At 40.2% G+C, this 17,752-nt stretch overlaps 1 protein-coding gene across 1 annotated transcript; it reads right to left on the bottom strand.

Annotated features, from left to right (window-relative positions):
- Positions 1–12,992: 12,992 nt before the first annotated feature.
- LOC142629007 (uncharacterized) lies at positions 12,993–13,912 on the bottom strand. Its single transcript, XM_075803012.1, has 3 exons — positions 13,832–13,912; positions 13,316–13,721; positions 12,993–13,225 (listed from the first exon to the last, which is right to left on the bottom strand). The coding sequence occupies exons 1-3, from the start codon at positions 13,910–13,912 to the stop codon at positions 12,993–12,995; spliced, it is 720 nt and encodes a 239-aa protein (XP_075659127.1).
- Positions 13,913–17,752: the final 3,840 nt, after the last annotated feature.

Here is a 17,752-nt window from a genome sequence, read left to right on the forward strand (position 1 = left end):
CATAGAAGGACCCAATGCAACTAAGGAAGTTGTTAGGTCTAGCCATCCACCCTTAGAAGCCATAACCTTCAGTCATCGGAAAACGGAGATAATAGCCTCTCCTTTCAAAGCAGCCACCGATAGGCACCAACCAGTTGACAAGGTTATTGAGCAAAATAACTATACCAACCCGTGTCTAAATGTCATAGGAAAACAAATTTTGACAGATAGAAGATAAGATCGAAAACAAAGTTATCCTCCAAACAGAAACTCTAGTAAACCGATCCAAACTCTAGACAAGCCTTTAGTCAAGTTACCTACAACTAGACACACCAGCCTCGATCATCCTAAGGAGAAGTCACCTTAGAGATAGTCGGCCAAATTGGATGAGCTTGTGAAGAAGGAACCAGCCACCCCTTCATCGCTAAAGTTCTAGATATCCAATCAGCATCTAGCAGTTCTAGCCAAACCTCGACCAAGAGTTAGAACAACTAGAAACCCGCTTCGGGATTTGGAGGTAAAACGGCTTTACCATCCCGATCCATCCAAAGCTACCAAGAATTGGTACCCTAGATCTTCACCCCGACCTCCGTATGAGGAAAGGAACGTGAGTAACCAATTCTGTATCCTCTCGGTAGACTCTATGAATGGAACATAGACGGTTTATCAGAACAGGAAATCCTAAACAAAATCCAACATATGACTATGGTAGCCAACAACTACCTGGACGAAGGCCGTCCCCATAGAGAAGTCATAGAAATGATGGCATTAGGATTTACAGGCAAACTCCAGCAATGGTGGAACAATTGTCTTACTGAAGTGTCTAAAGAAGACATTAAGTATGCAATTCAGAAAGATGAGGAAGGAAACCCCATCATCAATGAAATTGAGCAAGGAATTCCTGATGGAGTCAATACCCTCATTTATACCATCATGAAACACTTCATAGGAAAACCCAGCAACATCACAACCTAGGATTTATGAGCAAATTTGAGTAACCTTAGGTGTAAAACCTTAGGAGACTACAAGTGGTATGAAGATGTCTTTACCACTAGAGTCATGCACAGAAGAGATTGTAATTCTCCATTTTGGAAGGAGAAATTCATTAATGGTTTACCAACTCTCTTCAGCCAGAAGGTTAAGGAAACCCTCTGCAGCCCATTAGGTGTCATAGATTATGATAACCTAACCTATGGAGACATCTCTAGCACCATTCGGAGTGAAGGAATGAAGATGTGCAGAGATCTCAAAATCCAAAGCCACATCAACAAGAACAAAGCCAAGTACGAAATAGGGCATTTCTGTACACAGTATGGCTTACCCTCAGTTAAACCTTCCAAGAGGAAATCCAAGCACAAAGGAAAGGAATCCTTTGAGAAATCCTATAGGAAGAAAGCAACCAAGTATTATAGAAAACAAAAGTACAAGACTGATGATTTCTATAAGAAAGGAAAATCCAAGGAACCCACTCCACAAGCATCTGGCAAATGCTACAACTGTGGAAAGAAAGGTCATTTCAGGAATGAGTGTAGAGCTAAGGCCAAATCCCTTATCAATACCCTCATTAGCGACCAGCCCAGCAAAAAAGAGATCTTCAAGTTACTAGAACTTGACCGCTCTGACAGCAAGTCATTTAGCAGTGCTAGTGACAGTGAGCTTAGGCAGATATACAGGTCATCCTCAGATTCCTCTAGTACCTGTACCTCTAGTGGTCAGGATGAACCCATACCTTGCAAAGATGGTTGTTGTAGGAACAAAACCATCAGTGTTCTCAACAAGCAAGAGGAACTTCTTTTAGACCTCATAGAGGCTATAGAAGACCCTATCATCAAAGCTCAGAAGCTTACCCTTTTCCATCAGGCCTTAGTAAAGGAAACCAGCAAACCTACACTAAGGATCCAGCAACCCAAGGTAGATTTAGAACAAATCTACAATAGGTTTACCCAGTCCAGGAAGGAAGTTACAGTCAACGACCTTCAAAGGGAAATTAAGGAAACCAAATCAGAAGTTCGAACCCTGAAGCAAGAATTAACCATTCTTAGGGTCGATTATGATCTCCTTAATAGAAGAATCCAACTTTTGGAAAGCACTTCTCATCACAAATGCATGAGGAAGGTCCCTCGGATGATGAAGTTGATCAAACAAGCTAACCCTACAAACTCGATCTTATCCAGAACCCAAGAAAGAATTGTTCTTAGATACTATCGTAGGATTAACTTCCATAAATGGCATTCCAAAGTCAGGATTGTCATTAGCAAAGATTTTGAATTTGAGGTCATAGCCTTAATAGATTCAGGTGCCGATCTTAATTGCATTCAAGAAGGAATCATTCCCTCCAAATACTTCAAAAAGTCTATGGAGAGATTAACATCCGCAAGTGGCGGGAGAATGCAAATTGATTTCAGTATCCCACAAGCTGAGGTTTGCCAAGGCGGCATATCCTTCATGACAAAATTTGTCCTTGTCAAGAACATGGCAGATAGAGTCATCCTAGGAAACCCTTTCTTGTGTTTATTATATCCTTTCATCACAGATACTGAAGGAATCACAGCCCATCCCTTTGGACAGTCAGTGAAGTTTGAGTTTATGAGAAGCCCCGAACCTTGGGAAGTCTGCTCCCTCCAAAAAGCTTCTATATCAAAAACTCTCGCACTATCACCATCCTTCCATCCAAGAATCGTGCCCAGCAACTTGATTCAGCCAAAACAATTGATTATCCCTTTGACTCTAATCAATTGTCATCATGCATCCATCATGAAAATATTTGCAACTCTGCATCCATCAGTTTTAAAAGCAAAAAGGTTTTTAACAATTATTTGAAAAACTCAAATGATCCAAACCTTTCATTGCAGGATAAAAAGAGAGCAATATATAGTACCACTAGTAAGTGGAAGATGACTTCTTCAGCAGAGAAGAAGGGCAAGGGGAAGGTACCCGCAAGGGACCATCCTCAAGACAAAAGACTACCAGCGGGACAGTCTTTTGTAAAGCATGAAGGTGCATCCTCCACCAGCCATGGGGGATCGACATCCCTTCAGGAATTTGTCCCTGCAAAGGTGACATATTCCAGTAGTAAAATGGCTATCACACTACAGGAAAATCTAACCAGTCAACTCTTTGGCAAAGAGGATATCCATTCAATGGATAAAGTGACTATTATGGGTACTGATTATGCTAAGTTCAGTCTTAGGACTAGAACGACTCTAAGAAGTGCCACTGCCAACTTACCTTCAGATTTACAAAGTCATATTCTGACAAGCAAGATTATGAGTGAAAGCAGAGATCTTTGGTACGAACATTTCAAAATACTAGTCACATCCACTATTCCTAATCCAGATGATTCGGATGACATGGATAACATTCTAGTACAAGCCGAATGGGAAGAATACTTTGGAAGCAGCTCCAGAGTATATGAAAACAAGCATCCCTTTCCAGGACTTTCTGTCAATTATGATGATAGAATGTATGAAGATGAAGGAGACCCTGCATGGCTATCTCAAATGTTTGAATCGAGTTTCATCGGACTAATGAAGGTAACAAGTCATGATCAAATCAGCCAGCTACCCCAGATCATCCAAGATGCAGTCAAGAAAGACAAAGGCCCGGTAAATGATCCAGTTACTTCTATCAGGTGTTGGAGTACATTACCAAAATGGGACAAAGAGAATTGCATGGAAGTACATCCCTCAAAGCATCTTGTTCTCGTTAATGGTTTTACTTACCAGGACCCTTGGTTTGAAGGGTACACGCATATATCATACAAATATCCTGATGCCCTAGCAGAACAATGGAGGAACTACTTCCACAGTCAAATTCTGGATAACAGCCAAGATCTAATAAAAGATTACCATTTTGTAGGTTCTACAGATAGGATCTATGTTTTTGGAAAAAGGCCATATGATCTTGCCATCAGAAACCTCGAGAAAATTGGTCCAGCAAAAGAAAGTGGACCCCTCCTCTACTGTAGTCTCTGCAATCATTATGCCATCTGTCACGAGCACAATTGCGATGATTCCCCATGGGATCCTTATGATGAATATCCATCAGTTGCTCCTGATATTGACTAAAGCATCCCGACTCAAAGAATCAGATAAGGTTGCAATCCGGTTACTATTCAAAATCAGCACTTCCACCGATATGAACAAGATCCGCATCATCAATGATTCCAAGACCTGACTTGACCAAATCAGGAAAAGCAAAGGGACAAATCACTGTAGCATGAATAGTAAAAGCAATTTACTGTTCACAGACACAATCATTCCGAGATACTATTGCTTTCGGTGGAAACAGCTTTCACCCCAGTAAAAGCAATTTACTCTCCGTAATTTCAGCAATCATCCAGCAGCATCCAATGCTCCCTCCAGCCTATTTAAGGGAAGCAAGACTTCAGTCTTCAGCAGGTCCAATTTTGTGAGATAACAAGGTCCAGTCTTGAGAGAGCACCGGCAACTCCAAAATTCCCTCCTCTTCCAGCCAAGAGTACCAGTGACTCAGTCAAAATACCTTAGTCGGTATTAGTCATTGTAATCAAATAGCCCCAATCGGCTTTTGTTTTTATCTTCCGCATATTAGCCCCAGTCGGCCCCCATTAGCTGCTGGGCTAATTCTTTTAACTCTTTGCTGGATTTTCCAGCAAGCTGGACAGAATCTAGGTTAGACTGAGATCTTGTCCTGTGGGCAATGGGTTTCTGGACCGGAGGAGGATAATCCTTATATCCATGTAATGGAGTGCTGAGCCTGATGGAGATCTGTAGTTTTTGAGGATCCTTAACAAAGAAGGATGCTGTCCCCATTCTTTACTACTGATAAAACCGGTGATCAGAATTTTGAATTTGGTTACAAGTCCAGTTCTTGTTACTACAATGTATTTTTCTCTCTCTCAAATCTCCCCCCATGCAAAGGGCTTCTTTTTCTATTATATACCCTTTTTTTCTTCATCTCCACCGTCCACATGTAGGTCAAGTTGTTGGCTTTGATCCTTATCCCATCAGCATCTTCTTAAAGTCTTTGGAAGTAGCTGTAAGGCCGCTGGCCATTGTTAAGGTATCACCTCCACATTAATGCGGCTAGAAGGTTAGCTGCAGAGTATTCAATGCGGTGGTAGCAGCTTTCCCTTAGATATTTCTTAGCTTCCCTTCGTTCTATGTTTCCCTGATGTTTATCCTTATTAGTAAAACCTTCCGAAGCATTGCCCTCGACGGCAAACCAATCCTTATGACCCTTGCTTTGCTTAGCCGAGGAAGCATTCCCCCTCAAACTACCTTCCCAAACCTTCGCAGTCATAGTTTGCTCATGGAACTCTGACTCTTACATCTTTCCTATCGTTTATCTGCGCTTGGACCACTGAGCGTTCTCAGACAAGGCCTACGGCCCAATATATACTCTTGGGCCCTTTATCCCTACAATAACCTCTCAAAATTTCCTTCTTTTGCTCTTCGGAAAAGAAAGGGATTTTGATACTATAATCTTTATTCTACTCTTCCCTCACATCATTCATGTCTATATAGGTGTCTTTTCAACTGCCTAGAAGCACGCTCCTGACGCTTTGACATCCAGAACGCACCTGCAATTAATTCCTGCGGCTCCATGTTCCCCATGTTTTATAGTATGATGGGGATCCAACAGGCTCGGAATTTTTATGGGAATTCGAGTGAGAATTCTCTTGCTTGCTTTTCTCTCTCATATATATACTGTTCTGAGACCTCATTCACTTCACTTTTTGCACTCAAAAAATTCAAGAGCTAATCCGAGGAGCCTTTCTTCCTTCTCGTAAGTTGTTCTTAGTAATCTTTTCTTCCTTTCCTCTCTTCAGCCCTTTCTTTTTTTGTTCTATTCATTTAGATCTTTTTCTTCCTCGACCTATCCCCTTTCATCTCGTCTCTTTAGTTTCTTTACTTTTCTTTGCACACATGGGGAGATTCGCTTACATAGTAAACACCCTAGAGGGTCTAGAGAGTTTTAAGACTCTATACCAAATCCCATTAGGGGTTTCCATTAGGTACTGCAAAGAGGGAGAGTGGCACACCATAAGGCAGGAGGGAGAAGTTGTAATCCTTATGATTGCCTTTATAGAGAGAGGGATGAGAATCCCCATAGGCAGAGTCATGAAGGATTACCTAATAACTTATAGGCTTTTCCCCACCCAGTGTGCCCTCAACATATTTAGGATTTTAGGTAGTGTAGACGCCTTTAACGAGAAAATGGGCTTCAACCTCACCCATCACAATGTCAAATGGATTTACAACCTTCACCATTTAAAAGGGCAGGGATATTACCTAAAAACTAGGGTTCCTGAGGTTAGGCTCATCTTATGCCTCCCTGAATCCAAAAAAAAGTATGAAAAATGACTTTCTAACCATCTAAGGGAAATGGCACGATGGCCTCCACTACCCGACGAGAGATGGGATACCAGGTGGGGTTCTTAGGTCTAGGTTTATTACTCTAAAGTCACCCCTTTTTCCCTTTTACATCTTCTACATCCATTTTTCTCTGTTTGTGTTAATAATTGAAAATTTCTTTGATTTATGCCATTTTTCTATCATTTTTTTTTTTTTTTGCAGATAAGCACGCCGTCGTTCCAAACCTAAGTCTTGTCAACCAGCTAGACCTAGACAGAATACTTAAAGCCGATGTTTTCATTCACAGTGACGGTTAGTTACGAGCGGCCCACCTCATCCACGGTTACAACCCTTTTTTGTCCAGTTTCAGGCTTCGAAGTGTGTGATCAAGACGAAAGACTCACGCTTGCACCGGATAAGCATTGTTGCTTTAGGTTTCCTCACCATTGGCCCTACTCTAGGAGGTGTACTTGAAGTAACCTTGTCGTCTTAGTATACAGCCGAAGAAGCCACCTCTTCCCAGCCAACTATCAAAGAAGAAAAGGAGGAAGAGATAGTTGAAGTCTCAGATTCTAAAGATGACTTCGAAGTTTTCAACCTACCCTATTCCTCAGAAAGCTCGGTTAATGACCTCAGCCTTCTTCCCCCAGCACAAGTAAGTCACTCCCAAGAAGATCTTGCCATCCCAGACGTTATGGTAATCCAACGCAGGACTAGATTGAGTCTTCAAGACCTGATGGAGTTCCAAGCAGAAGGCCATATGCCAGAGAAAGCTGCCCAGACCAAACCTCCCACCCCTCCATCCACCCAAGCTCATCGACCCGACCCCGCCGATCTTAAAAGGAAGAGGGATCAAAGAGGTAAAGAGAAGGTGGAAGAGGGAAAGAGCCACTCTTCCAAGGAGGCCAAGCCCCAAAAGGGAGCTAAACAGGCCAGAATAACGCAAACGGTGGTGGAAGAGAGGTGACTCTAAAATAACTGTTCTAGTTTGGTCTCCTGCCTTGGGGTTGGACGGAGCTGCCTTGACCGTTGATGCCTCCATCAGGGATTTCCAACAAGGGAGGGTTAGTTATGTGGCTGACGCCATGGAGCAAGCCCTATTACTGCCCGGGGACATGGCTGACCTAAGGTCAATGAGAAAATATGAGGTGTTCCTTAGCTTGAAGAGGGACCTTGCTCTGGTAAGTCCACTAACTACCTCATTTATCTTATATTTTTTATACTCGTACTTATACTTGATTTCTCTAACCTTTGTTTTTTTTTTTTTTTTGTTGAAAGGCTGTCCAAGCTGAGGAAATAGTCACCAGCTCCTATAAATCAATGAAGGAAGAGGAGGCTAGGCACATTGCTGCCGTGAAGGCTTTCGAGATAGCGAAGAGAAATATACAAGAGATTAATACTAAGCTAACTGAAGCTGAACGGGAAAAGAAAAATGTTGAGGCCGCTTTAAACGGGGCAGAGAAGCAGGTAGAGGCTCAGCGCAAGCAGCTTCGTTAGGCCGAGGGTGAGCTCGCCACAGCCAAAAATAAAATAAAAGTCCTAATGAAGAAATTGGAGGAGGTCAAGAAGGCCAAGGACTAAGCTAAGCAGAACGAGTATGAAGCGGGAGTGGCAGAGACCAAGGAGTCCCTTAGGGCTGAGGTCTCGGAGGTGTGTAGGTACTACTACCTCCAGGTGTGGAACGAGACCCTTAACCAAGCTGGTGTTGAGGCCTCCTCTGCCCTTAGGAGAGCAGAGAGTGTATACTACCCTCCTACCATTCGTGCTTCTAGCTCTTCCGGATCCAAAGCTGACATTGCCTCCAAGGAGGCAGGTTGGCAAGGACAGCCTAGCTAAGGTCCTTCCTTCTTCTAATAGTCTGTCCAAGGAGGCCGAGCAGCCTAAGGTTGTTGAAAAAAAGCTAATACAACCAGGGAAGTGGTCCATGATGTCACCCAGCCTCTAGCTGCCCCTAAGGACCCCTCCAAGGAGAAAGAGGCCCCCTACAATATGAAGCTTGTCCTCACAACTCTGCCTGTGCCTGCCAAGGAGGACCTTAAGGGTAAAGGCCCAGCATCTTTAGCAACAGACCCTAAACAGCCTGTCAAGACCCTAGTAAAAGACAAACTTGTAATTAAAATTGAGTAGTTTTTTTTTTTTTTTGTACTTGTTGTTTTTTGCCTCCTAAACTTGTAATCAAGTTGCCTTTTTTCTAAGCTTGGTTTAATGACAGTTATAAAGTTTTTATTATACATGTTTTGTGCAAGTTTCTGACATGTCTTGTGCTTTGCTTTACACTTAGCTGGTATAAGAATGAGGGACAATAGTGTCTGAATTGACACATGGCTATGTACTTAACTTTATTAATCATTTGTGTAAGTGACAACATTATTGCCCTCCTTCGCATAATTAATTACAGAATAAGTGAAGCTCTCCAAATTCACATTTTTCAACCAGAAACAACTTTAACTTAGAGAACATACCTTCCACACTTAGCTAACATAAAAATGAAATACAACTTAATTCAGTTATCTTTATAAGTGATGATGCAGTTGTCACATCCTATACAATGAACAACAGATTTGGCAGAACCATCCAAGTTTATAATCTCAACAAAATATAACATTAGGTTCACAAACATACCTTAGGCATAACTTAAAGGACCCTGCATATCATTGGGCTTTTAACTGATCCCAGAGAATGGTGAAGAATCCGTCCATCCTTGGTTCCACACAACCTTTCCTTTAGCAGTAGATTTAAGGAATGGTAGATGATAATTAGCTTATAAGCTGATTGTGGACACACTTGCAAATGCTTTAAGTGACATACAAGTGTTTCCCTTCTCTTAGATTACCACAATGAGGATCTTGATTGGACATCATAGCTAGAATTGTTACTGAATTACCCAAGGCATGTGATTCAGGAAACCTGACATGGCCGAGGTTCTGTTTAGCATTTAGTTAAATGCTTTGTAGTGCTAATTTACCCAAGATAGGTGGTTTGAGGAACCAGGTATAACCAAGATTCTGTTTAACACTTAATTAAATAATAAGAAGTATTAATTTACACAAGTTGTGTGGTTCGAGGAGCCGGGCATGACCAATGTTCTGTTTAATATTTAAACAAGTAATAGGAAGTATTAATTTACCCAAGGTATGTGGTCCAAGGAGTCAGGCATGACCAAGGTTCTGTTTAATACTTAAGCAAATAATAGGAAGTATTAATTTATCCAAGGTATATGGTCCGAGGGGCCAAGCATGACCAACGTTCTGTTTAATATTGAAGCAAATAATCAATGCAACAAATAATATCACAAGTAAAATATGGCAAAAGTGCATTTTGTTAATAGTAGTACCTTTGTAGGTTATTTACATTCCAAGGGCATGGTACAACTTTTCCATCTAGATCCTCCAGTAAATATACTTTTATACCAGCTACCGAGGTGATACGGTATGACCCTTCCCAATTGGGTCCTAACTTCCCCCATGCTGGGATTTTTGCAGTACCCAAAACCTTTCGCTAGACCAAGTCTCCAGGAGCTAATGGTCTTAACTTCACATTTGAGTTGTACCCCTGCTTAAGCTTTTGTTGATAATACGCCAACTAAACCATGACATTTTCTTTTCGCTCTTCGATCAAATCCAAGCTCTTTTCTAATAACCCATCATTGCTTTCCGGAGTAAACAAGTTTGTTTTCAGCTTTGGGAATCCAATTTCTAGAGAAATTACAGCCTCGACCCCATAAGTCAAAGAGAAGAGAGTCTCCCCCGTAGACCTACGAGAGGTAGTTCGATATGTCAATGGAACGTGCTGCAGCTTTTCCACCTATTTACCTTTGGCATAATCCATCCTCTTTTTTAGCCCATTAACTATGACTTTGTTCACAGTCTCAGCCTATTCATTTCCCAAAGGGTAAGACGGAGTTGAATATCTGTTCTTAATGCCCATTTCACAATAATACCTCCTAAAAGCCTTGCTATTAAACTCAAACCCATCTTCTAAGATGAGGGTGTGAGGAATCCCAAACTAAGTGACAATATTTTTCCACACAAATCACTTAGCATCCATATCTCTGATGTTGGCCAGGGGCTTAGGTTCAACCCATTTGCTGAAGTAATCAGTGCCAACCAAAAGTCATTTCCTGTTTCCTGCTACTTTAGGGAAAGGTTCCACAATGTCCTAGCCCCATTGAGCAAAAAATCAGGGACTAGAGAGAGGATTAAGAACGCCCCCAAGCTGATGAATGCTTAGGGAAAACCTCTGGCATTGGTCATACTTTTTCACATATTCTTATGCTCCCTTTTGCATACTTGGCCACCAATATCCTTGAGTGAGGGCCCTATGAGACAGTGATCTGTCCCCCGTATGACTTTCACAAATCCCTTCATGTAATTCTTCTAGGAGTGGCTCTATTGCCTTAGGATGGATACACAACAGATATGGCCTAAAAAAAGAGAGCTTGTACAATTTTTGGTCCTTGAACAACCAAAAATAAGGAGTTTTTCTTCACACTTTATTAGCCTCTCCTTTCTCCTTGGGCAAAATATCATCCTTAAGGAACATAACAATGGGGTCCATCCAACTAGGTCCCACTCTAATATGATGAATCCGCTCCGTCTCTTTCTTCACCTCGGTAGGTTTACAAAAATCCTCAACCAGGATGACCCGAGGTAAACTTTGGGCCGAGGAGGTTGCGAGCGTGGCAAGAGAGTCAACATGACTATTTTTGCTTCTAAGGATTTGCTGTAAGGTGAAAGACTTGAAACCTAATTGTAAATGTCTAACCTGACTCCAATACTCTTGCATTCTCAGATTCCTAACTTCCAATTCTCCCCCTACCGGTTCAACAACCAGCCTGGAATCCGAAAATATCTCTACCACCCTTCCTCTCATTTTTTGAACCATAGTCATCCCTACCAAAGTTTTATATTCCGCCTTATTGTTTGTGGCTGAGAAGCCCAACCTCAAGGATTTCTTCATAACAATCCCTTCAAGAGATATCATGACTTACCCCACCCTAGATCCTCTTTGATTAGCAGCACCATCAACATATACCCTCTAGGACAGAGGTTCTTGTAAGGAGACCATTCCAATTGATTTTCCATTCATGTTCTGCTTTTCTCCTCCTTCTTCCAAGGGAGGTTCAGCAAACTCGGGCATCAAATCTGCAAGGACTTGGCCCTTAATAGAGGTGTGAGGCATATATTTGATATTGAAAGCCCTTGAATTTATGCCTCATTTGGCAATTCTTCCTGTGTAATCAGCTCTCTAAAGTAGGGATTGAAGAGGAAGTAAAGTCAGCACCACTACCGTGTGGGCTTGGAAGTAATGAGGGAGTTTACGCGTAGCATGCACCATTGTCAATATGGCCTTTTCCAATGGTAGGTACCGAACTTTTGCTTCATGTAAAGACTTACTCACATAATAGACTGGCCTCTACACCCTATCATCAACCCGTATTAGTACCAAGCTAACAGCATGGGAGGCAAGAGCAATGTAAGCAAACAGGATCCCATCCTCATCGAGCTTAGACATGATGAGTGGCTGAGAAAGGTATTCCTTCAACTGCTAAAAGGCCAGGACACATTCCTCGGTCTATTCAAACCCTTTCCACTTATTCAACAATTGGAAGAAACGTCTGCACCTGTCTGCTGATCGAGAGATAAATCGGTTCAAGGTGGCAGTCAATCCCGTTAATCTCTGGACTTCTTTGGGGTTCCGAGGAGGCTGCAGACTATTAATCGCATTAATCTAGTCAGGATTGACTTCAATTCTGCGATGAGTGACCATGTATTCCAAGAACTTTCCTAAACAAACCCCAAAAGAGCACTTAGAAACGTTAAGCCAGAGCTTGTGTTTCCTTAATATTCCAAAGATATTTCCAAGGTCACCAACGTGGTCGGATTCTAACTTACTTTTCACCACTATATCATCTATATAAATCTCAATATTTTTTTCCTAGTTGTGGCTCAAACATCCTGATCATCATCTTCTGATAGGTGGATCCTGTGTTCTTTAAATCAAAAGGCATCACCTTGTAATGGTAATTTCCAGTAGGAGTAACAAAAGCTGTTTTCTCTTGATCATCCAAAGCTAAGGGTATCTGATGGTACCCTTGGAAGGCATCTAAAAAACTCATCTGAGGATGGCCTACAGTAGCATCCACCAACTGATCTATCCGAGGCATGGGAAAGGGGTTCTTAGGGCAAGCTTTGTTCAAATCCATGAAATCTACACATACTCGTCATTTTCCTTTTTTCTTCTTCACCACCACCGTGCTAGTCAACCACTCACGGTAGAACACCTCCTTATTAACCCCAGCCTGCTTGAGCTTGATCACCTCCTCCTTAAAAGCCTCAGAATGCTCTTTAGATTAGCGCCGAGGTGGTTGCTTTTTAGGGATGATGGCTGGATTGACATTTAAATGATGGCAAATGAAATTTGGATCCACCCCAGGGGCCTTATAAGCACTTCATGCAAACACGTCAATATTCTTCCTAAGAAATACTATCAGCTCCTCCTTCTCTCGAGGAGGTAGCTAAGCCCCGACCTAGAAAAACCTTTCCGTATCATCATCTATAAAAAAATTTCTAACTTCTTGCACTTTGCCCCTTCCGTTGCCACATCCATAGATAACACCGACATTTTTGGTTGCTATAAGTCCTCTCCAGTAGAGGCTGAGGACTCCATCCCAGTCTAATGCCCAATTGCAGCCACCAAGTACTGCCTAGCCATAGATTGGCTTCCAACCACTTCCTCTACCATGTCCCCTGATGGGTATTTCACCTTAAGATGCAGAGTGAAGGAAGCAACCCCCATGGCATGAAGCCAGGGTCTCTCCACAATGAAGTCCACCTCGACCACCTCTGAACCTGCCTGGACCGGTAGTCTAATCTGACCCATGAGGACGACAACTTTTTCATCAAAACCTACCAAAGGTAAATCATAACATGTCAAATCCTCAAGTTTCAACTTTAGCCCCCTGTACAAATTAAGGTACATGATTTATGCTCCACTACCCTGGTCCACCAACACCCTCTTCACGTCATAGCCCCTTATTCTAAGAGTGACCACCAGGGCATCGTTGTGTGGCTGCATGGTTCCAATCTTATCCTCATTAGAAAAACTCAATGCTGGTCGGACCTCCATTCTAATTCTCTTTGGCTCAAGGGACGAGTCCTCTGTGAATGGCTGAGCTATGAACAGTACCCTAAAGGGGTGAGAGCCAGTCCTTCCCTGAGCGGCAAGAATAACGTTGATTGTGCCCAGAGGTGGTTTTGAAGAAGCATCTCTCTGAGATCCTGACCTTGCCTGGCCTCCTTGCCCATTGGGGTGATATAAAAATTGCTTTAACTTACCACCTCGAACCAGCTGCTCTAGGTTATTCCACAAAGTTCTGTAGTCCTCTGTAGTATGCCCTCGCTCCTAGTGGTATTAGCAATGAAGACTTTGGTTGCGCCTTGTGAGATCCCTTCCCATCTTATTTGGCCATTAAAAATATGGTTCATTCTTAATTTTTTTAGGATTTGATGCACTGGCTCCCAGAATACAGTGTTAACCACTTGAGCAGCAGCATCCGTAGATTGCCCAGTGTAGACACTCGATTTTGCACCCATGATTTAATCAAGGAGAATGACTGGAGTGACCATCCATGTACAAAAAAAATCATTCTTGCATTACATGCATCAATTTGTTATTACATCACATGCATCATTCTATTCTTGCATTACATGCATCAATTTGTTCTTGCATTACATGCATCATGTCATTCATTACACATCATGAAAATGATCTTGAGATTCTAACGGTCACAACGATGTTTCTGGTTTCCAAATTGGACCGTCGGATCGAAGGATATCGCATGATCAAGTTTGCATGGTCCATATGCATTGTGTCTAGGAGGAGTCGACCACACGATTAATTTAAATTAATTCTAATTGGTCAAGCAATTAAAATGAATTAAATAATTTTGTGATTGGTTGATAATTAGTGTTTAAAATAGAGATGCATGCATAAGAATAAAAGGGATGATTGGATAACAATAAAATTGTGGATAATTTGAACTTTATCAAGATCTATTTTAAGGGATTTATCCTCAAGATAATGGGTCAAGATAATTTTTCTTAAAAAGTCTGAATTATCCTAAAAAGAGATTAAAAAAAATCATAGACAGGGGATGAAAGCGGGGCTAGGTACAATGATCGGTCAAAAAACCCTAGAAAGAGAGCCCAATTGGCACCCGAACCTGAAAGCACGTTCGGACTCCAAGGGCCAATTTGGCACTTTTGGAGTGTCAAACGGCACTTTGAAAGTGCCAAAGTGCACTTGGATGGGCTTTGGCCCAACGGCCTTTGAGTGACGATAATACACACCATTTTCGACCTTTTCGTAAAAATGATGCGTCCGGATTCAAACCCTAATCGTCCATACTAATTTTTTAGGGATTTCTGACCTTTATAAATAGAAACTGAACCTCATAATTCAACACTTTTTTGCTACGCTTTAAGAGACATACGTTTTTGGCTCCCAAATCCTTCATATTTCCTGATCCCTTCTTTGAGTGTTGCTGCCTAAATTAGGGTTTTTAGGTTTCAAAGAGAATTGAACAAATTTCTTTGAACCCTAAAACATCCCTTCAAGAACAAAGTGTGCTCATGCAAGATGTTGTACTCTAACCCTTTTGTTCTTATATTTCTCTAATCATGATAATGCATGCTCTCTTATTTTTTGTAAACATTCCTATTCTGATTTGTTAATGTAGATTGTGAAAATGTGATCTTGCTTTTCTTTATTGTTACTCTAATCCGTTTCTTTGTGTTAAAGGTTTGCATGCAATTAACTTTTTTTCTTCAAAACAAAACAGATTTTCATCTTTCTTGGATGTAGATCTGAATTTTTCTTCAAAAAAAAATGGATCTACATCTTCCTTAGATGTAGATTTGAATTTCTTTTCCCTTAAAACAAAAACAGACTTTGTATCTTTTATTAGATACTAGATCTGACTTTTTAATGCATGCTAATTTTTGAAATAAAGAAAGATGCCATATATTGTTATTTGTTTTGTTAGACTCATGAAGCATGAAATTATTTTGTGAATAAGATCTTCTTCACATAAAAAATCTTTTTTTTTTAAAATATAAAAGTAGATCTGAATTTTTTAAAAACAATCAAAATATTTTGTTTTTATTAAGCAAAAACAATTCTAAATTTTCTCTTTAAAAATCTTTTCCACAAACAAAAAATAGATCTGATTTTTTATGCCAAAATCAATTTCTTTAAATTTAAAAACAGATCTGAATTTTTAAACAAAAGAGGATACATTCATAAATGGTTTTATGTAATTAGTTTATTTCACATGTTCAACATATCATTCATGTCATGTATAAAATGGTACATTAGTCACAAGAGTTTAAAAGACCAGACTCTATTTGGGCTGATGGGTGCCTAACACCTTCCCATTCCGTAACCTAGCCTCTGGATTTAGATTTTTGGTTAAGTAGACTTAGCTTTATCTTTATTTTTGTTTTGGGTAGATTGTAACTAGGACCAAAAGCCATGTATATTTGGTAGATTGTAACTAGTACCCAAAGCCATGTAAAGTTCAAATTTTCGAACTTGTATTTTTATTTATTCAATCAATGAATGGAACATTCAGTCATGAAAATTTTGTACTTAGTTTTTCTTATTTTTTGTACATAAAAAAATAAGTGGCAACTCCATACCACTTACCCAAAAAGAAAGGTTCCCTGAAAAGCACTCCAAAAATCTCTCTTTTTTAAGAGCCAGATTACCCTGGTCTCTCACTGTGGCGACTCCACTGGGGACGTCGAGGGCTAAGCTTCATATTAGATTTAAGTGACCAAATATGTACCATTATTTTGCGTGGTCTTGCATGATATAGTTGTTTGCTTATTTATGTTTGATGAGATGTTGTATGATATTTTTTTGTGAGTATTGTTTGTTAAAATCTTTCCCTAATTGTTATAGTGTATGACATTCAAACAACAATGTATGCACCCTTTTTCAACAATTTTGTGGTGGTAGTAACCATGAATCATCAGTCTTTATTATATTCGGGTACCTAGTGGTGAACTCACCAACTCATAGCCCAAAGTCACTGGTGTTAGGATGTGTGCCCTTAAATCCTATTGTATGATGCTATGTATGACTTAATGTTGTAATTAATAAAGTTGTTTTATTATAATCTAAAATAATGGTAACATGAATATTGTACATTATCATATCGTCAGTGAGATGCATAGTATGTGATTTATGTGAAAAGTCACAGAAGATATAAATCACAAGTTCTTTATAAACTCATAATTCTAGTTCATAGTCGATGATGAAATTGAGCATTTCATCTACGAAGATTATAACATATCAACTAAGATGATTTGTCTTGATCATGGAAGTGGAGACTTCTAGTTGGTATGTTAATATGTTTTAAGAGTCAAGACATATTGAACTGGACCACTGCGAGATTTATTATTCTCCTAACAATTGTCAAATGAATAATTAAAATCACGACTTCTATTTATATGAACTCTTAGTGCCCATTTGTTTGCACTTTTAGAAGGCAAAGAGCGCTTTTTGAAACCCAAAAAATTATATAAGCGTTTGGTTAGATTTTAAAAGCAGCTTTAGCTAAAAGCTGCGTTTTGAAATTGTGAAGGAAGAGGACTTTAGCAAAAAGTAGCTCTTCAGAGCCTTTTGATAAAGCTAATGCGCGTTTTTTCAATATTACTGTTGGAGGTAGTGTTAAGTTACCAAATTGCCCATAGTGCTGCTACAAGGTCCTCTCTCCGTGCTGCTCTGCTACATAACAAACACAACAGCTACAATCACAACAATCTTTCTCTCAAACATCTCTAAACTCAAGTATATAATCAGATTATTAGAATACAAACTCAAAAACACAATTTTATAATTGATCAAATCATAACAATAATAATAGTTAAAAAAAAAAGACAGAAGATAGAAGCCATTTGACCCATCTGGACTACGTTGGGGACGAAGATGAGAGACGGCACGAAAATGAAAGCTCCTTGGAATGTTCTTGAATAAGGGAGAAAATGAAAATTTTCTTATTGCAGAGAAAGCTAGTGAATGTTCTGGAATCAAGTAAAAAAAAAAAGAGACGAGTGCTGGAGAAAAAAAGAGAGAATGAGAGCTCCCAAGAATGTTCTTGAATGAGGGAGAAAAGCAAAATAAAAGAAGGGGGGGATAGAGATAATGAATGGTAGGGAAGAAGTGCATGGGTGTTACAGACGAAGTGCTAAAAGAAAAGGGAGAAAGGATAAAAAATAATAATAATAAAAATAAAAATAAAAAGAAGAGGAAGAAGGAGAGCTCTGGAACGTTCTGGAGTTTGGAGGAATGGCAGGGAGAAAAAGGAGGAAAGAAAGAAAAAGGAGGAAAGAAGGGGAAAAAAAAAGAGTAAGGGTATGTGTATGGAG

The sequence above is a fragment of the Castanea sativa genome, chromosome 3 (genome assembly GCF_040712315.1).
Source record: "Castanea sativa cultivar Marrone di Chiusa Pesio chromosome 3, ASM4071231v1".
Taxonomy (NCBI): Eukaryota; Viridiplantae; Streptophyta; class Magnoliopsida; order Fagales; family Fagaceae; genus Castanea; species Castanea sativa.

Bases quoted from the DNA above. Each gene is read 5' to 3' on its own strand.
- LOC142629007 (XM_075803012.1), bottom strand. From the start codon at position 13,912: ATGGGTGCAAAATCGAGTGTCTACACTGGGCAATCTACGGATGCTGCT. The intron at 13,722-13,831 runs GTGCATCAAATC...TAATACCACTAG, and splicing joins ACACTGTATTCTGGGAGCCA to GAGCGAGGGCATACTACAGA. The intron at 13,226-13,315 runs GTAGTGGAGCAT...TACCTTTGGTAG, and splicing joins GAGGGTGTTGGTGGACCAGG to GTTTTGATGAAAAAGTTGTC.